Source organism: Nelumbo nucifera, chromosome 7 (genome assembly GCF_055504915.1).
Source record: "Nelumbo nucifera cultivar China Antique chromosome 7, China Antique-T2T, whole genome shotgun sequence".
Taxonomy (NCBI): Eukaryota; Viridiplantae; Streptophyta; class Magnoliopsida; order Proteales; family Nelumbonaceae; genus Nelumbo; species Nelumbo nucifera.
In genome coordinates, this window is record NC_142655.1 from 18,121,174 (window position 1) to 18,145,897 (window position 24,724).

Sequence of the window (24,724 nt, forward strand, 5' to 3'; positions counted from 1 at the left end):
CACACTCTGTCATTCAAGAAATAATTTTTGCTTTCACTTGGCAATCGAAAAAGGGAGAGAAAGTGGAAGGAAAATCAAAGAAAATGATTAGCCATAATGTGTCTGACCTCCAGTTAGAAATGGAAGCTTCCATAAAAAAGTCACCATACCAAAATAAAAAATAAAAGAAAAAAGAAAGCAAAAGAATGGAAAAGAATTTTATTTTCATGAATACTATATTCAGCTAGCTCTTAATTGCTTGGCATATGCCTACTTTTGTGCAAATGCGATGAGTTCAAATTTTGGTTTTAATTTTAGGCAAATACTATAGGGCAGGAACAAAAACCGGTTACATGGTAAAGCCAAACCAATCTAATCAATCACCCCATGCATTGGTCGGGTGGGTTAGGTTGGATTGAGGTCAACCATAACCCAACGACAGTTATTGAATACTCTACGCCCTGACCCAAACCCAGGTTAGGTTCATGTGAGGCTTAGGTTGGGTTTGGAATAAGTTCGGGTTGGCCCAATTTTTCAACCTTCCTTTTGTCAAAGGTACTTATTTTTCAGATTTAAGGATTTATGATAATTCAATATTAATATTATTATGTGTAAAAAATAGGGTTAATTATTATGTAGTAGAAAAAAATTTACCCTTAAATTTAAAATTTGTATATATATATATACATATTATATGTTCATTTATGGGTGCATGATTATACATGCATCAATAGTGAACAGACATACACCTAATTATGCATAAATACATGTTTATAAAATATTATAAATGCAAATATGAAATTAAATCAGATTCGGATTGGGTTTGGTCAAGGCTTCAACCCTAACCCTACTTTTTCTTTTTCAGGCTGGGTTCAACTAACCTGGCCCAAGTTAGGCTATATGGTGTGGCGAAAGCGTTCTTAATTTTATTATAGGTTTTATTTTGTTTTGCTTGTTTGCATTGTAAAATGGAACCTGAAGCCATGTGGGGGAATCTCAAGCTCTTCTCTTGTTTGATTGTTTGCTTTGTCTCCCGGTGACTACTGTAAACCAAGATTTTATAGGTGAATGAAAGTTGGCTTCAGGCCTTTCCAACTCAAAAAAAAAAAAAAAAAAAGCAACCTGAAGCCAAATAAAATGAAACTCAAAACAAAAAATGAATCAAAATTTGCAATTTACTCATTTGCACTCCCTTGAATTTGTATTAGTGCAAATGAAATTTTGGCAGAAATGCTCTGAATGCGCATGGGTTAGGATCGGCTTCACAGTTATGCCCATGATGTAGGAGCGCAATGTGAACTAGAAACCATGTAGCACTGAATGATAAATCAATGAAGTATTCAACAGTTGTTGCCAGGACAATTCAGATAATAAAACAATAGTGATCATTTCAAAATTTGAGCCAATCTGTGCTTTTTTTGGTGGTGGGTAGTGGGTGGTTAAAGGAAATTATGCAAACACACCCTTGAATATTTGAGATGTGAGAATCTAATAATTGTTGGATATATAAAAAAGAATCTAGTTACCTTTATTCTGCTTGTCCTAGTCAAGATAATTGGGCTACATTAGGCTTTGATAATGTGGGAATGGAGACAAGGAAGATGTTCTGGCTTGACTGAAACTGAATTTGCGAAACATTTCTCATTTGTTATGCAAGGGAGCTAATCTCTATCATATACTGCACAGTCTCTTTGTTTTGTTGGGTCTGAATTATAGAAATTGAAGCTTTAGGATTTGATGGGTTCTAAAATTTCAAGGTTGTCTGGGACGAGTTTTTCATCGAAAGATCATGGGTCGAACCTCTCACCACCTGAATGTCATGATTCTGTGCTCCAAGATCGTAGAGGGGCGAGGGAGGGAGCCTGCAACTACAATTACTTGGAGCAGGTTAGATTCCATGTGATGAGATGTTTTACTGAGAACGGTTGTCTGTCTACTCTTCTCTCTCTCTCTCTTCTCCAAACCCTCAATCCATAACACTAATACTTAAAGCGTTTGAGAAACCTTACTCTGATAGCTTTTCTCCATAATTTGCTATATGGAAAGCACAATTTTCTAATGGGGTCTCAAAAGAACAGTACTCCTAGGAATGGAAATTTCTGAATGAGCCTAAACTCTTTATCTCTGCTCTTTCTGCTCTCTCTTCCTCTCCCTTTCTTCTGTACCCCAGAAGGAAGCAATCAGATGTTCTAACACTTCTACCTTCATGAGCCAGAAGGAGAGTGAAGAAAAACAGGGTCTCTATTTTTATAGTTTGGACTTTGGAGGAGATCTCTCCTTCCAAAAGGTGATTTCTGCTCTATAATCTGGTTAAGTGGGAGACCTCATTTTCTGTAGGGGGATTAAGCCATTAAGGTATCTTAAAAATATGCATAAATTGAGCTGAGTTACTTTTCCATCAGAATGGTAATTAAACTGTTTTTAATTTCTTTCTTTCACTTGATGTTCTATTTCTTATAGAACCAATGAATATAACCAACAATTACTTCCTCCGTTTAGGTTCCTGGGTTTCTCGAACTTGCAGGAATCGATCCTAATCTCATTCTTGGAATCGATTTTACAAAGAGCAATGAATGGAAAGGTTTCGTCCTATCTGTACGCTTTCTTAACTTCTTCCGAGTAATGAGCAACTTGTTAAATGTGGTCTGGAAACCAGGTAAAAAGTCATTCAACCGTAGAAGCCTGCACTGCATAGGAGAGAATCCTTATGAAGAAGCAATATCCATAATGGGAAGAACAATAAGTGCAGTCGATATGGATAAGAAGATTTCCTGCTTTGGATTTGGAGATGGTAATTTCTTCATATACAGTAATATAAATCCCTCAAAAATATTGCTTGGATAAACAGAAATCACGGTTTTCTTCCTGTCATGTGTTGATAACAGTAACAACACTCGATGAAGATGTCTTCACTTTCTATCCAAATCAGAGACCCTGTGTTGGATTTGATGAGGTATTGTCACGATATAGAGAAATAGTCCCACATCTTCGTCTAGCAGGTTCTCCTCCAACTTCCTTCATTGCCTGCAACTGGGTTTCAAGAAATTTGGAATTTTCTGTCATAAGCTTTTACTTTTCTGTTTTTTTTTTTCCTTCTGGTAGAGCCTACATCTTTCGCCCCCATTATCGAAAAAGCCATGGCCATGGTTGAGAAAAGTGGTGGTCAATACCATGTTTTATTGATAATCACTGATGGTCAGGTACTTTTGAATTCTGATTACATACAGCTCCTAGTTACAGTACATCTAGAAATAGTTTCGAAACTTGGATTTACAGGTACCAAGTGGACACCCACAGAAGAAAATGACACTGAACACAATTGCTCGAGCTAGGTAACAATAACTTGTTAATTTCCTTGGTGCATTCTGTTAATTTCTATAGTTATCTACTTTCTCATGGACCTTCTTGGCAGTACATACCCCTTGTTTGTTATCTTAATTGGAGTTGGAGATGGGCCTTGGAACATGATGAAGGAATTTGCTAAAAAGAAGATCCCGGATCGAGTCGTTGATAACATTCAGGTATATATGCTGTGATATATGCAGTATTTGAACTCTGAAATGTGTCTGTGATTGCCTTTTAACTGACTGAATATGGCAATTGCTTTGTACTGCCCAGTTTGTGAATTTCACAGAAATTATGTCCAGCAACAATCACAACAAAGAGATAGAGTTTGCTCAGGCAGCCTTGATAGGAATACGTGGTCATTATGAAGAAGCAGTTAGGCTTGATTTATTGGGGTACTAGTTCAGTCTGTGCAATAATGCTTACTTGTTAATATTTCCATTATTTTTGTATGGATACTTACATATTCTGAGGCTTAAATGCTAACTACATATTCCTTACTTTTTCTTTTTTCTTTTCCTCATGTTAAAGCAGTCACCAAAAATTGCAAGCTCAAATTAGGGCCCCTCTTCGCCCACCTCTTCCTGTTCCAGATAGCATAAGAAATTCTATTAATCTCTTGGTACTCAAATAATTACTTGAAATTCTATTTCCTTTTTAACTTATTTTTGAGAAATATGATACTAATTAATCAGTTTTTAATTAATTAGTTTCCTCTACTCATTGTTCTTAATTTAGGAACTATTTCAAGATTATTAATATGTTTTCCTCCCCAACCCCAACAACAAAATTAAACCTGAACAGCTTTGTCCTATCTGCCTTACTAATTCAAAAGACCTGGCCTTTGGTTGTGGGCATCAGGTAATGCAGTTTGGTTATTTTCTCTAAGTTATTGCTAGGGTTGAGGTTGAGTTGAGGAGAGAATAAAGGGAGGAGTCTGTACTGAAATGTTCTAAATTTTTATGTTGGCAGACATGTTCTCAGTGTGGACAAGGACTTCTTCTATCATGCCCCATCTGTAGGAGTCGAATTGATACTAGAATAAAGCTTTATTACCACATGTGCTGATGCTATCTGATGGACTTTGCCCTTTTTTAATTGTTTTCTTGGTGTACGTGAGAGAGTGGTTTAAATGTGTGAAAAAATGGCTGTAATGATTCATACTCAACCAAAGCAAAAGAAAAGGATAAATTACAGTGGGATGTTTCTTGTCAAAGGAATACTGATTACTTTCTGAAAATTTCTATTTTCCTAGTCCTTACCGAGTCTGTGGGCATTGAGCAATACCTCACTGGACAAAAGAGTAAAAGTGATAAAATACATGTTTGGAGTTCACACTTAATGCAACTAATTGATTATAATTCAGTGATGAGTTTCATTCTCTCTCTCTCATAGAGGACAATTGTATGATTAAAATCTTAAATGCAAAGGAATCAGATACCACACTAGAAAAGATGTGACCCACTTTTGTGTATGTAGGCACATCCATGGAGTCATATGGGGTCAGTAACTTAAGGACTTTATGTAGCCTAATGGGGTTAAGAATTAGGAATTATTCCATTCTATTGGACAACATACCTCTTCTTATGGAATTATCACTTAAAGGTGATTCGTCTGCCCTCCCTTGTACATTGGTGGAGTTCAGTCTCATCTAAGATGGGACCCGTCCCAATAAAATCACCGTCATATGATTCCTTCATAAATACATACATCAATAGTGAAAGCATATATAATTTCATAAATAAAAGGCAAAAGAAGCATACTTTCATAAATTGGTCAGTTAATTTTTCGGATATCATATCTTTTCCATATGTGGCAAGCAAGAAACTCTCCCTATTTTCTTAAGTTATGTAGCTGCAAAACTAAGTTTGTTTCTCTTTTTTTTTTAGTATATGTTGGGCCATTACATTCTACATATATAAATGGGGATAAACTGTCTCACTCTAAAATTTTCATGGTTGGGTAAGACCAACTAGCAGCAGCAACAATTGTAGAGTTTCGAATAATCAGAAAAAAATGTGTGAGAGATGAAGAAAGAGAAGAGAACGATCAAAAGCTTGATTTCTAACTAGATTGGTTAGGGTTAGGGGACACACATTGGAGATAAAGAGTTCATTCACTTTTCTTTAAACTGTGTAATACAAAAGCAAGAGAAGTGTTCATATACCATGCAAAAGATGTAATAATTGTTAGAAAGTGTATGCCCTTAGCTCTAATCAAATTGATGTGCATATACATTTATTGTAAATGAATAAAAGTTCATTATTGTTTTATGTTGATATTGGTATGCTTCTGTGAAATTATCTCTTAAACTGAACACTTATGAGATTCGTGTTAAATTACAATATTCTCAGCCATTGGATAGACTTAGTGAGTTTATCCTACAAAGGCTACCACTGATGTGCTGCCAAAGAAGTTTGGGCAGCTTGTCTCAACTTATAGGGTTAGACCCAAAGCACATGCAGTGTGTGTTTGGTTGAAACACTAAACATTGACCATTTTTCGGTTATGCCCTATACATTGGAGATTGATAGGCAAAATTGGAAACTTACACATAACACCTAGACTTGATTATGGTACTGCACTAGGTGTTGGATTGTGTTGTCTTTGATATGCCAATCAGTAAGATTCACTGAACTTAGACCATTTTTCAGTTATGCCCTGTACCTTGGAGATTGATGGGCAAAATTGAAAAGTTACACATAACACCTAGACTTGATTATGGTACTGCACTAGGTGTTGGATTGGTTTGTCTTTGATATGCCAATCAGTAAGATCCATTAAGGGTCAAAACCTAGGTATGTTGGAGAAGTCTAAGAATTCATCTGAACGGGTGGTCATAGTAATAGGATTGGCCCCTTTGTCAAACAAAACGAATTATAAGGCTTACACTCTCTAATGGAAACCTAAATTGCCAAAAGTGGATTTCAACTTTGTTTGAAATTTTAGTTTTATAATATATATATTATGTTTTATGAAAAAAGTTTGCAAAAGGTTTTAATTCCCGGGATCTATCCGAGCAAAGAGTGTGACAATGCACCTTGTAGCCAGGGGAGAGGTCCTTCCCTTTCGGGCAGTGTTTGATTATTATGGGTCGAAAGGTTAAGTGTAAGAGACTATTACAGGGCTTATTACATGATGGGCTTTATATTTCTTAAGTTCATTATCATTGGGTCTTGATAGGATGGCTGAATTCAACGATCATTTAAGTGTAAATATTGGGCTCATTTTGAGCCCATAGTGATGTGCTCAGGGGTTCACTGCATTTAGTAGTGAATTCGGTCAAGCTTTTTCACAGAGGTTAGGCCAAACCCATGTGGACTTATATGAGCTCATTGTGGGGTCTTACACCATATAAATCAAGTCTAAATTGGCCATGCAACACCCTTGGGTCGTGAGTCTTATAGTTGATGGTTATAAGGCTCATAATTAATATGATTAATTAACCTGTCATATGACAATTTAAGTTGTCATGTAACATGGGATGAATTTGGGTTTGGAATTGGGTATGGAGCACCCATCCTCTTAAGAGGATAAGGCTTATCTCTTAAAAGAGTCCACGTCCAAATTAGATTTGGATAATCTTCCAATTTGATTAGGAGAAGTGCTCCATAAAGAGATAAAAGAAGAAGAGGGTGAACTAGACTAGAACACTTCTCTATTTTTTTTCTCTCTTCTTCTTTTTGTCTCCCAAGAAACCCTAGTTCGACCATAGCTATTTTGGGACTGATAGAGATCAGTTTTCTTTTGATTTTTGTAAGAAAATTTCAGAGAAATTTCATGATCACCTTCCCCAGTTTGATCTAAGCAGTTGGAATGTAGTTTTGTTGAAAATTGTGTTGTTGAACAGGCTTCAGGAATACATTGCGCCATCTTTAGTGGAGGTTGGTTTTAGAACTGATTTGGGAGTGAACCTCCACCTTGGGATTTGCATTTGTGGTATCCGTATCAGATATACATCTCCCCCTTTGGTTGGTTTCAAATCTGGTCCGGTTTAGTGCAAGACCGATTTTGAAAAAAAATCATAGGGAATTCGATTCCTGAAAGGATTAAGAAATTTTTGAAATTTCGCCTAGCTATCTAATATGGTTCGGCCATCCATATGATGGATCCTAACTCTTTCTTCAATAATTCCACAGATGAAGCAGTCAAGAACTATTGCCTGATCGTTTCCTCTCTGGAAGTAAGCTTTATGTTTTCGACTATAACATCTCTAAACTTTTCTTGTGCTCTAGAATTCAAGTAGGCACCAACAATCGCATGCATCACAACCTCGTTTTCTATGGAAACCCAGATTTTCTACTCAATTTCTCTACCCACACCCTAGCAACAATGCACAAGATGGCAATGTGTGGTTGCAATTCAAGCTACAGTACACAAGAGTCATTCAAGCTTAGTTGACAAAAAGTTCAAGTTTTGAGCTTCAATATATAGGTTTGATTGCTAATCATAGAATAAAGCTTGGCTTGTTAAGTCCACAAACTTAATCGAGTTCGTATATAATTTTTAAATTTTTATATAATAAGAAATTATTTTTTATATGTATAATTTTTAATTTTTTTGTATTAAGCTTGGTTTAATATTGAGCTCTAGCTGAGTCAAGCTCGAATTAATATACGAGTTACTGAGTCAAACCAAATTTCTAGCTTGAATGAGGCTCAAGTTCGGGGTCCTATGAATGTTAATTGGGGTCCTATGAATAAAAATATAAGTATGGAGATGTTTCCATTGCACGGCTGCAGAAGGCTATGTGGATGGTGTGAGAACGGTTCTATGAAGATCAAATCCGAATTTTTGTGTTATAACCTTCATTTTTTCCACCACCACTGCTAATAGACTACACCTGTTTGATCTTTCCCTTCTCCTTCACATTCTCTACAACCAATCTTTGCCGACCTCCAATTCTACCACCATTGACACCATCACCTCCACCAATCTTTAGGCTTAACTGGTTTGAATTGTGAATTTCAGTTGCACTGGTGTAAATGCATTGAGAGTACTTGGTTGAATATGCATGTTTTGGCTTACTGTAGATTTGGTTTATGTTATTTGTTGTTTGTTAGTGAGAAGTGCAATAGGATTGAGTAGTCTCTACCTTGTATGAAAGAGAATATAGGTAGGAAAGAAGGTTATCTGTTTTAGAGTAAGTGTATAGGAAGTAAAATAATTTAGTCCCCAATTTATATGAGGGAGACAATTGAGGTAAGAGGAAGGTAGTGCAAGCTTTGAATGAGTTTTTGGGATACAAAGTTTGCACTACCAGAAAGTGCAAATGATACAAGAAGTATAAACTTTGTATCAAGTCAAAGTACAAATCATATAATTTACAAATAAATGGATGCAAAGCTGAGCCGGATACAAATTTTATATTTGCTTACAATTTGCACTTCAAACTCAACAGAGCCATATTTTCATGTCATCTATTATGATTTGCATTTTCACTACTAATTCCCATGGTTTTGAAAACTGGATTATACTGAACAGTCATATTGGTTGACCTAGGAACCGGTCAGTAATTGGTTCCATTTCACCCTAAAGCCGCTTTTTGGCCAAAAACAGTTGATTTGGTCAGCAACCCACTAAATCGGGCTAATTTAATTTTGGCCTTTTTATTTTATTTATTTTTTTAATTTGTTATTTTTTAAGTCAAAATGGGCCATCTATTCGAACTGAACGGTCGAACTATTTCACCTGAGAACCGGTCCCCAAAATGGTTCCGTGTCTAGTATGGTTTTTAAAACCTTGCTAATTCCTTTACCCTCAATTTTCTTTTTCTCTTTTTTTGTTATCAAACCAAATACAACCTTAGAGATTTAGGTTGAGTTTGGTTTGAAGGAAAAAGTAAGGAAAGGAAGGGAAAGGTAAGGAAACCTTTACAAACCTTGTATAGGTTTCCCTATCTTTCCCTACTTTTTCTTTCAAGCCAAACATAGCCTTAGGTTAAGGGTATTAAAAAGATGGGATGGAAACTTTGAATAGTTGGGAAGTGAGAATTTGATGATGATGATGATAATGATGATTGTAGAGAATTTTTTTCTTTATAAAACCCAATTTGTCGGTCGAGCTATCAACCACTCATTTCTTATTTGTTTTCTTTACATTTTTATCGTGGGAAATGTCTAGCTCATTTACCACCTCTCATTCTCATGTTATCATCTCTCTCTCTGGTTTTTTATTGGTTGTCGACAGGCGGCAGGAATTCTTGTCGCCTATCAACCTCTGTATGACAAGTGTTTAATTTGTTTTCAACTTAACGCTTAACTAACAAAACTTTTTGGGTAAATTACAAAGACTCCTCTTGTACTATGGGATCAGTGACAAAAACCCCCTATACTTTAATTTGCGACAAAGGCCCCCTTGAATTTTAGTCGTTAGACAAAGACCCCCCTTTGTTAGTATTCCGTTAGTTATCTTTAAAAAAGATTCTCATCTGACTATTTAAAGTTTTGTAAATGCCCAAAGTACCCTTTTCTAATTTATTTTACCTTTTTCTTTAATTTATAAAACCTAACAGCTTAGCGCTTATAAGATCCACCTCCTTCTCTTTCTTCTATCTTCACCGGAAATCCATCTTTCATTTTCGAAGTTAAATATGACAATAAAAACCGGCTCGCAAACTTTCCCCATCACGAACATAACCTAGAACCGCCACAAAACACCAGCTACGACTTGCTTCATTTGCAAGAATGCCATGCCCTTTCTTAAGCTTATCTTGAGTCACTGTTTGGAATACCGAGTAAGTGTACTGATCCCTCCCCATGAAGATCCATTTTCTAATGACTTTGTCTTTTTCTAGCCATTGCTCTGGTCAAGAATATGACCAATTTGAGCCTCACAGAGCCTCCATCCTTCCCTTGATTAAATGAATTGCAAAAAAGGGAAAAGATGGTTTTTCTTATTCTCCCTATACTACTGGAGAAAAGATGGCTTAGACGCTTAATTGAAATGAAATTTATCTTTGTTCAGATTTGGTGGAATTTCTCATGTTGGGACAGGTTGTAGTGATGAGTATCAAAGGTTCTTTTAGGTGGAAGAAAAAGACCCAAAAACAAGGAAAACATTGGAAGATAGAATTTGAGAACTCTCGATCAAAATCTCTAGGGTAGTATGAACAATGCTATGCTAATTTCAAGAGTCCCTCTCAGTTTTGTTCAATTAATTAATCGTTTAAAACATAACAGAAACTTAGCAAATAATCTATTTAAGATTGAAGACTAAACAGGGGTTGATTATTCATTGTTGGAATTGTGTTCTTTTTTTTCCAACACTCTCCTAATCATCTTGATGTTCTCAACAATTAGAGTTTTTTCACTTAGGGATTCATGGCATTCAAAATATTGTTCCTTTCATTTTACAGATGCTTATATAAACTATGTGGAAGCATAAGTGATTAGAAAATTTTCTTTTGATCAGATGTTGGTGGTTGAGGAATTTGAATTCGTATAAGGAAATATGAATCAATGATAGACTATGTCAGTATTTGACTTCAAAAAACTGAGGTCATAACATGTCCTACAACAGACTCTGTTATCACATTGTTCCTAGGAATATCAGTGTCTTAAACAATCACACTCTGATCATTGTTGATGTTAGTGGTGTAAATGTATCCTTTTTTATACTACTTTGGAAGTAGGAAGAATGAATGGAGGAAGCTTCATAGCTTTTGATCGATTAACTACAAATACCCATTTTTTAATAGTGGAAATTTTACTACTTATATTTTGATATTCGCTCATGCCAATCTTAAATATTATGATCTCTCCACATAAGGCCATACCATGTAATGTCATATACCCACAACGTCACAGCTGTCTTTACTAAGTAGACCAACTCTCTCGTTTTGGGTCACTGCCGACTTCACCATAGCAATTGGACCGCCTTTCTGGGTCTCTCCAAGCACCAGGTTTTCTGCAGGACTGCATTGTGGTAGCATCTTTGGGTAAAATGGGTTTATCTACAAGCTCATCAGAGACCGGGAACATGTCCCCATATGTGATCCGCTTCTTTTTCGGTGACAATCAAGGTTGTTTTGGGTCGATTAGGTTTTAAGAGAAAATGGCAAGAAAAAAAGAAAATAGAGAAAGTTTAAAGGGGTATTTTGGTATTTTAACACTTTTCATCATCTAACTTAACAGATAAGGGGGTTTTTGTCTAACGACTAAAGTTCAGGATGTCTTTGTTGCAAATTAAAGTATAGGGGGTCTTTGTCACTAACCCCATAGCACAAGGGGGATTTTTGTAATTTACCCAAAACATTTTTTTTGCGCCAGACAGAAAGGCTTAACAAATGAAATCTAAATCGGTTTGTTTGACATAAAAGACGTTTTCTTTTTATTTTATAAAATATTTTCCGCATTTGACCCCATTCATCTCTCCCATTTGCCCCTTTCTTCCTCATCTCCTCTTCAGCTCTTCCCCAACTCCCATCAGATCAGCCACCACCGCCGTTGTCTAAATAGATGACCATAAAAGTTTTTTTTATTTGTTAAAATAAAATTTTACTTATTAAAAATGAAAACAAAACTACAATAGGAAGGACAAATGACCAAATTATTTGCACCTATCAGAGAAAACAAAAAGCAGCTAATCGGATAGATGACCTAAAAGATCAAAGTCAAGATAGAGAAACACAAAATCTATAAGAGTTAACTACATCTCTTTGTTGCTACAAACAGATTGCAAAAAGACCATAGAGCAAATGCACCTCCAAAGGTAGAGAAGAATTCAACCAAAAAAACGAAAAAATGAAAGCATTTCAAAATTACAATAAGAAGAGAACTTAAGTAAGAAGAAAAAAAAAAATTCTCAGCATGAATTTATGGAGGCACACCTAGAACCAGACATGTTTTACTCAATAATGTCTCCAGCCATGTAAGAACTATTAAGAACTAGTAGACTATGGGGTTGCAAAGTAATTAACCCCAAAAGTTTTCTATATATATTGTAATTAGGGCATTACAACTGTACATTGGGAATATCACCCCTTGTCATTGATAGAGAGATGTTCCTAAAATATGTGGTGGTAGTGGCCTTGTGTAAGGACGTGTGAATAATTTTTGGATAGCAAACCCCAAGTGGATCAAACCAGCAAAAGGTAATTTCTGTTCTACAACTTGCACAAGTCACCTGATTAGGTAGTGAGGGTTGGGTAATGATAAGACTGAGGGTTAGACAATGCTTGAAGGCCTCGAGTTCTTCTCGGCTCTTGATTGAAGGAAATGCTTGTGATAAAAGCTCTGTCGGAGACTAGTACTTCATCCATTATTTGCTCGCAGATTGCACAATTCACCTTTCTGGACTATCCTGCTCTGTGCAATTTGTGCCTAGGTGTGATAACTCGGCTGATTCTTGTTTATCCAAGCATAATTCATGAAACCACCTCATTAGGCTTGGAAAAGCAGTAACCAACCAGATGACATTCATAGGAATTCATGGGAGATTTTGATGATTGGTTAAAGCCCTTCCCAGTATCATATCTTTCTGGCATTATATGTGTTATTATTATTATTGTGGGTGCAAGTGCATGCAACCCTATTTTCTAAGAAACTAGGGTCCATTTAATTAATTTATAGTTGGAATCAGAATCAAAATCTCTTGGAATTGTAATTGAAATTAGAATTGGAATGGCCTGTTCTCATAATCTATTTGGTTCAGATAAGAATCCAAATCATTGAAATGGGATTTCATTCCCAAGATAGGGGAATTGAATGACTATTCCCACAAATGGGAGAATACAGTAAAATTCCAATTCTGTTCAACCAAACAATTAGAATCGGAATGACCGATTTCAATTCCAATTCCAAATCCCTATTCCCATGAACCAAAAAGGCCTTAATTAATGATGACACCAAACAATTGTTTTCCTTCGTTTAATTAAGTCCTTGGGTTTGGAACCGATCCAAATTTCATCATGGATCAACTTTACAAAGAGCAATGGATGGAAAGGTTTGGTTTCTAATTGTATGATAGTGGGCAACTTTTAGGTAAAGAGTCATTCAACCAGAAGGTCGGAGAACGAATCCTCCCTTATCCTCATAAAAGAAGAAGAAGCAACCTCTAATAATGAGAAGAAGATTCCCGGTAGTTTCTGGTGTGATAGTGCCATTTAGTAAGTCCTTCAAAATTTGGTATTTGCTTTATAGAAATCATGGTTTCCTCTCACCATGTGTTGACAATACAGACAAATAGTCCCACATCTTCTGACTGGCAGGTTCCTTTGTAGAAGTAGAACCCACATCATTGAAATGTCTATGGAAAAATACAATGTACTGATGGGTAGATATTTCTCACATTGGATGCACTAGGATTCAATTTGGGTTTTGGAATGAGTTGAAGCCCAAAACAGAATAAAACCGTACCCAGATCCCAACCCAAGAGGAGGACTAAAAAAGTGCACGAGAATTGGTTAATTTACCTTTCTTTGTTTTGTTTCTTGTTCTTTCTCTTCTTTCTTCCTACTCAATAATTTCAAATTTAAAATAACCAAACATAGTAGATAAAGAGGCACATGACATCTGCTTTGTGATTGGATAGGTTTTTGACTATGGGATAAGCCAATTGTTTTTCCTATATAATAGTAGGACCCGTTTAGACATTAGGACAAAGGCTTATTATATATCTACACTCTTTCATATATGGGGAGACATTTGTCCCACTCATCATCTCTCTCTTTGTTGCTTGTCTTCTTCCTTCAATCACGAATCACGACAGTGGGTTTAGGTAAATTCTATATTACAAAAGCCCAACCAATACGGACAGACACGTCTTCATTTTTTTTTTTTTCTGAGTAAAGATATAAATTCTTTTATTCAATTGCTAACCATGCTTGCTTATCCGGCCAATCATTTTTATAAATATATGTAAAAAGCAGGGAATACTTCCTTTCCGATGCGTGAAATCCGCTCAGATGGCGTAGCTTTCGACTAAAACCTTAAATCGTGGCCTTTTCGATGTGCCTTTTTCTTATTTCAAAATGTTGGATGTGTTTTGAGGCCTTTCTTAAGGCTTCGTTTGGTTCGTGGGATGGGAATTAGAAAAAGGGAAAGGAAATATTTTAAAAATATTCCTTTTTTTCTTATTTGTTTCGAGGGAAATAGAGGGATAGGATGAGAAAAATGTGAGATGTCAGATCTCAAAATCATGGAATCGGGGTTGCACCAAAATAGTGTGATCCCTTTTGGTGTGACCCCAATGAAAAAATTCAAGAAACCACTGTTACCACTTACCATCGACGACGAACAGAGAAGGGATGGGTCGAGAAAAATGAACCATCGACGACAAACAGAGGAGGGAGAGAAACAGTGCGACTCTGTTTTCCTCCCTTTCTCCCTTTCTCATCGATCTCTCGTCTCCCTTATCTTCTTCTTCCTATTCTTCCCATCTTCCTACTCCTATCTCTCTTTCATTCCCTCTCTTTGATCGCCGCTGCTTTCATCGTCTGTTATAGAGAAAGTGAGAAGAAGGGCGGACCACTACGCGGTGGTTGATTAAGCACCAGTGGAGGAGGGGAGACTATTGCTGCCAGAGGACCTCTTCGGAGCTTCAGTCATGGAGTTCTCTGTCTCTCCCTCCATCTTCCTCTTCTCTCTTCTCCATCACCTTCTTCTCTCTTCTCCCTCGTAACAGTGTTTTCTTATTATTTTCCCATATATAAAACCAAACAATAGAAAGGTAAATTTTTACACTTTCCCATCCCATCCCACCCAAATCTTCCCACAAACCAAACAGAGCCTAAAATCACGTTACCTCATCCAATTCAAGGTTGGGCATTAAGGTTGTGTGATTCACAGGTTTGGTCTTAAGACTATGGGTGTCAATGGACTGGTTTTGGGTTGAACCCCATCCAATCCAAAATCAATTTGGGCGGTTGGACGGACCAACAAGATATATTGAATTGGATCAATTCGGTACAAAATAATTATTAGATTGGATTGGACCTGGTCCATCCTTAATAAATTTATATTGGATTGTGTTGGATTAAGCCAATATCTAACCCATTGATATAAGATAAGAATATAGGTATCAATGGACCAGGTTTGGGTTAAAACCAATCTAAATCAAAATGAATTTGAACATATTGAATGGTCCAGACATTGAATTGGACCGGTCCAAAATGGTTCAAAATATTCATTGGATTAGATTGGACCAGGTCCATTTATAATGGCCTCACATTTGACTGGATCAGATTGGACCAAATCTAGTCCAATTGACACCCCTACTTTAGACCAAGCCAACCGGCGTAGCAAATATTTCTCCGCACTTGTTCTTTTTTTTAATTCTAATATTTCTCCATACTTTAAACATTTACACCATTTAACCAAATTACTTTCATGCTTTGAAACAAATTCTTTTTTGCAGTTTTGCTACGATAGTGTCTTTAGGGCTAAAATTGAGAATCATGGCGTCAGATTAATTGTTATATGGCTCCGTCAAAATGTCATTTTATCTAATTCAAGGTACGATCATATCAATATATCAAAAAAGCAATGCTTTTAACCCGTCATCAACTATGATTCCAAGTCTGGTTTTAGTAAAACTTCAGAATTAGTTAAAAAACTGTTGATCTAGTCAAAACTATTTTGGGCTGTTGATTCATTCGATCCGATGATTAGGTCACAGGTTGCACACTAAATGTATATATAAACTTTAGAAAGCCATAACTTTGCACTCCAATAGTCGATTGGAATAATCTTTTTTTATTATTTTGGATAACTTTTTAATATCTATACATCCCAAGGGGTCATAAGTGCCTTGCTTTGCTAATTTTGCAAAAAAAAAAAAAAAGAAAAATTCAAATCACAATTTTTAATATTTTAAATAAAAAATAAAAATTGAATTAAAAATACAATACTAAATATATTACATGCAAAATATAATTATATATTATCTATTGATAAAATCAATATGTATTTATACATTTATATATATCCTTGTGTATAAAATGATGTCATAGTACGATCTAATCCGTTCAACCCAAACGGTTGACTTTGATTTTATTGTTCCAACACAACTTATACGTAGCAAAAATGGTTTGGGTTCATGAATTTTTTTATGGGTTTATGAACGCGAATAGCCGGTCTCCATCCCATAATGAGCCCCGATCTGCGGCTCTATGCGTTGTGTATCACATGCTATGTAATGTAACCAATTACAAGTAAATAGTCCCATCGGCCCATGTTTCGTGATTGAAGACATTAAGTAGATAGACAGTAATGAAAGAAGTAGATCTTCCCAATTTTGCCAGATGGCACCGACAATTATAGTGAATGAATTTGCAACATGAGACCAATCTTATATCTTGGACGAGGGTATTTTACATATATAGCCCCTCCATTTAATAATAAAGTGATGACTTCTTTAGTTATCAAAAAAAGTTATATTTATTAATAATGTCATTTATAAGTGTGTGTGTGTGATTCAATTATTATTATTTATTATTTTCTCTCCACTCATTTCTCTTTCACATACCCTTCAACTGGTGGTGACGAAGTAACTAACATGAAGTGGAGGGTCCCTCCTCCTTCCATTCAAGTTTGAGAGTTGAGAAGAGACGTCTGTTACTCTCTTTCTCTCAGAATTCATGGGCTCTGCAGGTTCAAGGCCGTCTGGATCGAGGGTTCCATCGGAGGATCATTGGTCAGTTCTCTCACCACACAGTCCTCCACCTGAACGCCATGGTTTCTGGGCCAAAGGTCGTCGAGGGACGCGGAAAGGAGACTACTGCTGCAAGTATAATCCGGATCAGGTTAGATACATCCAGACGCTTTAACCGATCCAGTAAGCTAATTATTGTCTGTTCAGTCTGTCTACACCCTACTTTTCTTCGAGAATTCCTCGATACTTTGTAGGTTTCTGCCCAATTGCTACAGATGGGGTTGCTCTCATCTAATCATCATCACTTCTAAGTCGCACTGGTGAGCAAATTATGTCTTTGAGAGATCGGACTGTCGGTGGTCTGTCACTAGTATGTTCCCTCTTCCGCCAGTGGGTCGACACAGACACGGCCCATGGAGAAGCCCCACCCATCAACCATTTCTGTATATCTTCCCCCTCTTCTATACCAATAAGGAAGGAATCATTCAGAGATTTAGGAGTAGGAAGATGTTCTAGCTCCCTGAGCCGGAAGAGGTGGAGGGAGTGGAGGAAAACTGGAGGTCCCTCTCGGTTCTTTCTGGTTTGCGTGTTTATAGAAGTTCTCTGATTCCCTCCTCCAAGTGATCTGGGAGGAGATTCCTCCCTGGGAAATTATCAAAAAAGTAGCTTCTAGATCTGTATATACTTGCTGTAATTCTGTAATCGTAATCTTATCAGGCGAAAAAACTCATTAGTTTGAGTGGGATTAATTAATTAAGCCATTAATGGATTGTTGATGAGCTAGTGTGTTTCATGATCATCAGCTGCTGCTTGCAATGTTAATTAGGAACTGTTCTGTTCTTTTTTCTTTTCTTTTCTTTTTTTTTTTGTCATTTTTATGCCTACTGATAATGCTTCTTTTGTCCTCCGTTTAGGTCCCTGGTCTACTTGGTTTCTTCGATCTCCATCCAAATTTCATAATTGGTATCGATTTTACAAAGAGCAATGAATGGAAAGGTTTCGCCCTCTTCATCTGTATTCTTATCATCAACTTCTTCTGCATTGTGGGCAACATGCTAAAAGGTGCTACGTAACTAGGAACAATTTCATTCGGAGCGAGCAGCCTGCATCGCATTGGGAACTCCACAAATCCCTATCAAGAAGCAATACAGATGGTTTCAACTACAATTGGTGAATTTCATGAGGAAGAGAACATCCCTTGTTTTGGATTTGGAGATGGTAGTACTTCATTGTCTGAGCTTGATCTGATACAGTAAATTCTTTCGCAGTTCTTATTTGGAAAACAGATATATAAATTAATCATGGTTTCCCTTGTGACAGTAACGACTGGTGATAAGCATATCTTCAGTTTCTACCCAGACCAGAGACAATGTGTTGGATTCGATGAAGTCCAAATGCGATATAGAGAAATAGCTCTTTATCTTCAACCAGCAGGTCCATATTCAACTTCTTTCAATTCACCGTCTTCATATTATTTTCAGTTGGACTGGTTTTCTGGTTTTATTACAGTTCTTGTTTTATTCAACTTTTTTTTTTCTGGCAGAGCCAACTTCCTTTGCCCCCATCATTGAAATGGCTATGAAAGTTGTTGAGGAAAGTGGTGGTCGGTACCATGTTTTATTAATATTTACAGATGGCCAGGTACACTTCTCTTCTTGGGTAGAGTCAGTTTAGTCCATATTTAGCTTCAGCAAGTAATTTTGCTTTGCACATATTATGAGACAATACTGTCTAATTTGATTGGTAGCTATTACAAATTAAAGTTGTACCGTTCTAAGTTAAGGCTATGCGTCCACGACAATTTTATTACTTTGGATTCACAGGTGCCACAACAAAGCACACAGAAGGAAACAATGGATGCAATTGTCGCTGCAAGGTAAATTTGAACCAGATGGAAATTATGCATCTAATTCAGTACTTTTACAATGTTCATTTGTTTGTGACTTTGATTTACACCCCTACCTGATGCAGATTTTGCAGTTTTTGTCTCATTTGCACCACCATTTATTCTATGATTCCATCTCATATAAAGTGGGGATCATATTCATACTCCTAAATAAATAACTTTCCTCCTCTTTCATATAAACATATAGTGCATGAGACCACATCATTTTACTTCCTATTTTACCTCTAACTAACAAACAACACCAGGACAGGTCAAATCCTGAAACAAAAAGTAAACAAGAATCTGAAAAGGAACCCTATGGTGACTTAGCTATTTCTTGGGTTTCCACGTTCTCATCGTATTTCCTTCCTTTCAGTACATACCCTTTGTTTATCATCTTAATTGGAGTTGGAGATGGGCCTTGGGATATGATGAAGGAATTTGCCAAGAAAGACCAAGATCAAGCCCTCCATAACATCCAGGTATGAAAGATATCTGAAGTTCAATCGCTATAGCTATCCTTTAATTAGTTGTAGCTAGTCTGTTATTGCCCAACTTTCCATGATTGTTTTGTGTTTCTCCAGTTTGTGAGTTTTACAGAAATCATGTCCGAAAATAAATGCATTGAAAGAAAAAGAACGAAGTTTGCTGAAGCAGCATTGAAGGAAATACGTAAACATCATGGAAGCACAATAAGAAGAGACATATTGGGGTACGTTCTAGTGGAGTCTGTCCAGTACTGCCTACTTATTAATTAATATTATCATCATTAACATTATTTTGGCAGGCTTAAACCCTAATTGCCTATTAATTGTCCAATGCAGTCACCCAAGTGGAGGAGCTCCAAATATATCGCCTTTGCCCCCACCTCTTGGAATTGAGGGACCAAGTCCAAATGTGTTGTTGAATGCATCTTACATTGAACATGGAGCAGCAAGCAATTCTTCTGATGACCTGGTACCAAGACCATTACCACTAAGAAAAATAAAAACACATAATAGTTGTTAAGAGGGGGGCAAACCACTTTCTTTCCCCTTATCTTTTCTAACATTAGCTGAAAATGTAAAAGAAATTTGAAAAAACATATTTAGTTTCACTCATTTTTTTCACAACCTTGAAAAACTTGTTGAATCTTGTAAATTTATAGATGCTTTGGCAAATTTTTACAAGATTTCAGTCTTTAAAAATGTTAAAAAGCTTTTTAAAGGATTTGGTAAAGAAAGAGGGCTTTCTAAAATGGGTTTAGAAGCCCTCTTTCGAACGGAGTTTTATTTGCATTTCCACCATAGTAAAATTGTACTATATCAGTTGATATGCTACCTTATTGATAGCGTATCGGTCGATATAGTATCGAAATGCACTGATACTCAACAATACAGGTTCGATATGGGCACGATACGGCCTTGATACGATGAATAGATATGGCACATTCAATTTGGTACCATGTACCATGCCGAAAACTTGCTAGAACGATACATATCGGTCGATACGGGCCGATACGTGATGAAATTTTGAACCTTAGCTGATGCTACATGCCTGTATGGCTGTATGTAGGGGTGGCAAATGGGTGGGTTGGGTGTGGGTTGAGTACCAACCCATGACCCACCCATATTGACCCATTGACCCATTGTCATCCATATTTATTGGGTATTAGTGGGTCACAACCTACCTTGACCCTAACCCACCCATATGACCCATTAACCCAATGCAAATATTAAGAAAATATAAGATTTATACCAAAGAAAACTATAAATATAAAAAATTAGAGAAAAAATATAAAAAATACAAAGAAATAATAAAAATGCAAAATTTGACATAATTTGCAAAAAAAAATCACAAAAACAATAAAAATTGCAGAAAAGAAGGAAATTTTAAAATATGTATTTCAAAAAAGTAGAAATAGCATAAAATACATAAATTGATAAAAATTCAAATTAAATATATATTTCAACTGAGAAATTATAAAACAAAAATCAAAATACCTAAATCATAAAATTTTTAAAATTTATATATTTCAACAAAAAATATTTAAAATATAAAAAAACAAAACGATCATATACTTCAACTAATACCAAAAAATATAGAAAATGATGCAATTTTAATATATAATAAAAAATATAAAAATTGCAAAAAAAAATCGCCTCTTTTTCCTGTAACCTGTATTGACCAATGACCAGCGACGACGGTAAGAATAATAAGAAGAGGGGAGGAGGGGTAGAATAATAGATTTGAAACTGATATCTAATACCGACGGAGGCATTGAGAAGAGGAAGAACAAAATCGGGACACAAACTGGCGATGACAATATTAGTGATATCTACAGCAGCAAGATTGGTGGTACCAGTGGCTGTAGCCATTGAACCCTAAAAGCTAATTACGTAGATGACTAGTGTTAACTAAGGGTGTCAATGGACCAGTTTTGGATTGAACCCCATCCAGTCCAAAATGAATTTGGACGGATTGGATGGACCAACAAGAAATTGGATTGGACCAATTTGTTTCAAAAGATTTATTAGATTGGATTAGACCTGGCCCATCTGTAATAAATTTATATTGGATTGGATTGGATTAAGCTAATATCTGGACCATTGATATAAGATAAGAATATAGGTGTTAATGGACCAGGTTTGGGTTCAAACCAATCTAAATCAAAACGAATTTGAACAGATTGGACAATCCAGACATTGAATTGGATCGATCAAAAATGATCCAAAATATTCATTGGATTGGATTGGACCTGGTTCATTTATGATGGACTCACATTGGATGGGACTGAATTGTACCAAATCCAGTCCAATTGACACCCCTAGTGTTAACTTCTACCCATGGGTACCCTCAATCCAACCCCACCCTGACCCTTTTTCCTTGACCCAAATGGGTCATTCAACCCATAATGACCCTTTACTAAAGTGGTTGGGCATGGGTGGATTGGGTGGTTCAGATGGGTTGGAGTCAAAATTGCCACCTATAGCTTATATGTTAATTAGGTTTAGTTTGGAAAGAGTACAAATACAAATATGTACAGTGCAAATACATACAAAGTAATACAAAATACAAGATTTTGCACTCTACATATTTGCATTTGTACTCCTTCCAAACTGAGCCTTATTGGAAAATCCATGGACATTAATTGGTGATAATTGATGGGCTTAATTTGAAATTTGGAATCTAAAAAGACCACAATTATCAGTTTAGCACATTTAAAGGCATACCAATGGATATTTAAATCCGAATTTCAAAATAAAAATGGTTTATTTCAATCTATACCATTTTGTCAGTCTATACCAATTGTTACAAATCGATGTGAATCAATATGGAAGGAATGGTGCAATACCGAGCCATTCCACCTGTGTTGTATGAATCCCCTTGATACAAAATTACAAATACAATTTGCCTTGTATCAAATATATTGTATTGATTTTAAACCTTGATTAGATGATTGGGTGAGCAAGGTGTAGTGGACTGCTCATCATGGAAAGAGTGAAATGGTACCACGCTGAACCCATTTCTGTCATGTGATTCCCAATTTCCCAAGGAGCTGAGCTCCACAAAGATTGATTTCTTAATAAAATGGAAAATCATCAGTCTTCTTCAATATGGATGATTCTCAACTTCTCCGGTAGGTCCTATACATTACATTTTGTATTATTATTATTATTATTATTATTATTTTTGGATTTTGAGAGGGGAAACTTGGTTGATGGGATTTTGGTTCCCATTGACCAAGAACCTTATGTTCTTTTTTCAGCTTTATGTGGAGACTAGGAAAAGTTTATTTTCTTGGGTATCACTTACCCAGGAAAGTGGTACCCATCTCTTAGGTGGATAAAAAACTTTCCCACATAAGGGGAAGCTGCCAATACTTGAATGGGACAAAGATGCCCCTTTTAATAATGGATTTCTATGGCTAAAATGGTTGCCTTATTTACATGAGAAATAAAAGAACATGGGAAAATACACTTAACCAAGAGTGTTACTAAGGAAAAACTTACCCAAGTAATTACATTTACCCGGGTAAGTTACTTACCGAAAAGCAAGTAGGTCCTAAGAGAAAGGGGCAGCAAAAGAATAATGTTGGGACTAAAAGAACGAAATCATTGTCACTCAACACTTGTTCATGAACATTTGAGACCAATCAAGGTTCAAAATATCGATACGCCTGATACGCTGGTAGGGGCATATCGGGCAAATCGATACTGCATTTTTTTACTTTTTTTTTATTTTTTTTGCAACCAGTTCAGGGGGCTTGTTTAGGGCTCCTCCACCCCCTGAACCGGTCAGACCCCTGATACACCCACTGTAGGGGCGTATTGGAGGGGTCCCAAATCGATACGTATCGGTCGATACGGGTCAATACTTTGAACCTTGGAACCAATGTTTTCAAAAACAACCTGGAACTAGAACTGCTTTGACAACCGGTTTTTGGGTAAGTAGTTCAACCATTCAGTTTGAATGGAAGGTCTATTTCAGTTAAAAATAATAGAAAAAATAAAAAAAATGACCAAAAACTATTGTCAAGTTGAATGGGTTTATGGTTTGACTAAAGAATGGGTTGAAGATGGTTTTTGGCTAAAGAATGGGTTGAAGATGAAATAGAACCAGTTGCCTGAATGGTTTTGGGCCAAATGGTCCAACTGTAAACGTAAACAATGGTTCGAAAACAGCTGGAATAGCCAGGGATTGATTTTGATGCTCTTTTAGTGACGAGCAAAATATTGAGAATTATTGAGAAGTTGAGTTTTACTCTATTGGACTTTCAACCATAATTACCTTGGTGTTATTTCGTCTTGTGTTTCAATGCACTTATGTATTAAAAATTCAGTCTCAAGCGTCTAAAAGTATTAATACTCTTTTTTTCTTAGTTTCAATCAATGCCCTTCTTACCAACATTAATGCATACCTAGTTACCACCCTAGTCTTGTAGGAAAAATATAATTCATTTTTCGCTTTTTCCACATTTTCTCTAAATTATAGGGTGTTTGATTTCGTGGGCGTTTATTCAATAAATGCCGCCACATAAACGCCACTTCAGCAGTTCTCTTCTTTCATACTTTTGTATGCATCGAGAATGGTAAAGGTGCATTTTGGTTTTTGTGCATATCTAGGAAGTTATTTTTTAAAGCTTTCATGATCAGTTAGGCGTTTTTTCACTGTTACACTGATGTAGTGCCTAGCTGTCATAAATAATTATAATTATTACCTTTCTTAGTGCCTAACTTTCATAAACAATTGTAATTATTGCCTTTCTTGGTTTTGCAAGTAAATAAAACATAAGAATTGAATGAAAAAAATATAAGCGAAACAAAACACATATTTAATTTCCTCTCTCTACACTCCACACCTATCCAGCTATCCACAAGACAGTGGAGCTTCACATCAAGAAAATCTCCCAAACTTGTATGTTGTCATTCATGAAAGATATTTATAAAAAAAAAAAAAAAAGTTGTTTATTTAAACACCCCTATAATTTTTATATTTACTAAAACCAATGCTTATTTTATACAGGATAGGAAATGACATTGTATCACTGCTTATTTTATACAGGATAGGAAATGACATTGTATCCATTTGACCAAATTAATCAAAGGAAAATGAAAAACAAAATATCAATTTTGAGAGCAGGTATTTTAGGAACAAAAATCATGGGTGCATGCCCTTTCTCACATTTTTCACTCATTTTAAGAGGTCAGGTCCCCAATCACCATTCACAAACGAAATGAACAATCCTTTTACATATGGTATCAAACGAAATGAACATTTTTAGGATCAAAATATCAATTTTGATTTGGATTGAACCAAATCAAATCCAATTGACACCCCTATATATACCTTCTACATATGGTATCCCTTTGAGGATAGCTATCATACAAAAAAATGAACAATCCTGCGAATGAATTTTTCTCGGTGAGCCACATTATGCGC

General features: G+C 36.0%; 2 protein-coding genes across 9 annotated transcripts; both read left to right on the plus strand.

Annotated features, from left to right (window-relative positions):
* Positions 1 to 1,416: 1,416 nt before the first annotated feature.
* LOC104591154 (E3 ubiquitin-protein ligase RGLG1-like) lies at positions 1,417 to 4,540 on the plus strand. Of its 8 annotated transcripts, XM_088891883.1 has the most exons (12): positions 1,429 to 1,866; positions 2,195 to 2,266; positions 2,479 to 2,560; positions 2,636 to 2,770; positions 2,865 to 2,978; positions 3,082 to 3,179; positions 3,256 to 3,311; positions 3,392 to 3,500; positions 3,598 to 3,719; positions 3,856 to 3,946; positions 4,129 to 4,185; positions 4,297 to 4,540. In XM_088891883.1, exons 1-12 carry the CDS (start codon positions 1,717 to 1,719, stop codon positions 4,390 to 4,392), a joined length of 1,182 nt encoding a protein of 393 aa, XP_088748009.1. In that variant the 5' UTR covers positions 1,429 to 1,716; the 3' UTR covers positions 4,393 to 4,540. The 8 variants fall into 8 exon arrangements, with proteins under 8 accessions (XP_088748012.1, XP_088748004.1, XP_088748009.1 ...); XM_088891878.1 differs by having other exon boundaries at positions 1,426 to 1,866; positions 2,479 to 2,770; XM_088891879.1 differs by having other exon boundaries at positions 1,439 to 1,866; positions 2,479 to 2,770; positions 3,859 to 3,946.
* Positions 4,541 to 16,749: 12,209 nt separating this feature from the next.
* LOC148790235 (E3 ubiquitin-protein ligase RGLG1-like) lies at positions 16,750 to 19,989 on the plus strand. Its single transcript, XM_088891751.1, has 9 exons — positions 16,750 to 17,068; positions 17,832 to 17,913; positions 17,995 to 18,135; positions 18,238 to 18,351; positions 18,461 to 18,558; positions 18,741 to 18,793; positions 19,179 to 19,284; positions 19,387 to 19,514; positions 19,627 to 19,989. The coding sequence occupies exons 1-9, from the start codon at positions 16,904 to 16,906 to the stop codon at positions 19,808 to 19,810; spliced, it is 1,071 nt and encodes a 356-aa protein (XP_088747877.1). The 5' UTR covers positions 16,750 to 16,903; the 3' UTR covers positions 19,811 to 19,989.
* Positions 19,990 to 24,724: the final 4,735 nt, after the last annotated feature.

What these genes read in the sequence shown, in the direction of transcription:
- LOC104591154 (XM_088891878.1), top strand. Translation starts at nt 1,717, where the DNA reads ATGGGTTCTAAAATTTCAAGGTTGTCTGGGACGAGTTTTTCATCGAAA. An exon ending in GAGTCGTTGATAACATTCAG is followed by an intron (nt 3,501 to 3,597) that starts GTATATATGCTG and finishes TGTACTGCCCAG; the next exon opens with TTTGTGAATTTCACAGAAAT. An exon ending in CCTTTGGTTGTGGGCATCAG is followed by an intron (nt 4,186 to 4,296) that starts GTAATGCAGTTT and finishes TTATGTTGGCAG; the next exon opens with ACATGTTCTCAGTGTGGACA.
- LOC148790235 (XM_088891751.1), top strand. Translation starts at nt 16,904, where the DNA reads ATGGGCTCTGCAGGTTCAAGGCCGTCTGGATCGAGGGTTCCATCGGAG. An exon ending in TAATATTTACAGATGGCCAG is followed by an intron (nt 18,559 to 18,740) that starts GTACACTTCTCT and finishes TTGGATTCACAG; the next exon opens with GTGCCACAACAAAGCACACA. An exon ending in AAGCCCTCCATAACATCCAG is followed by an intron (nt 19,285 to 19,386) that starts GTATGAAAGATA and finishes GTGTTTCTCCAG; the next exon opens with TTTGTGAGTTTTACAGAAAT.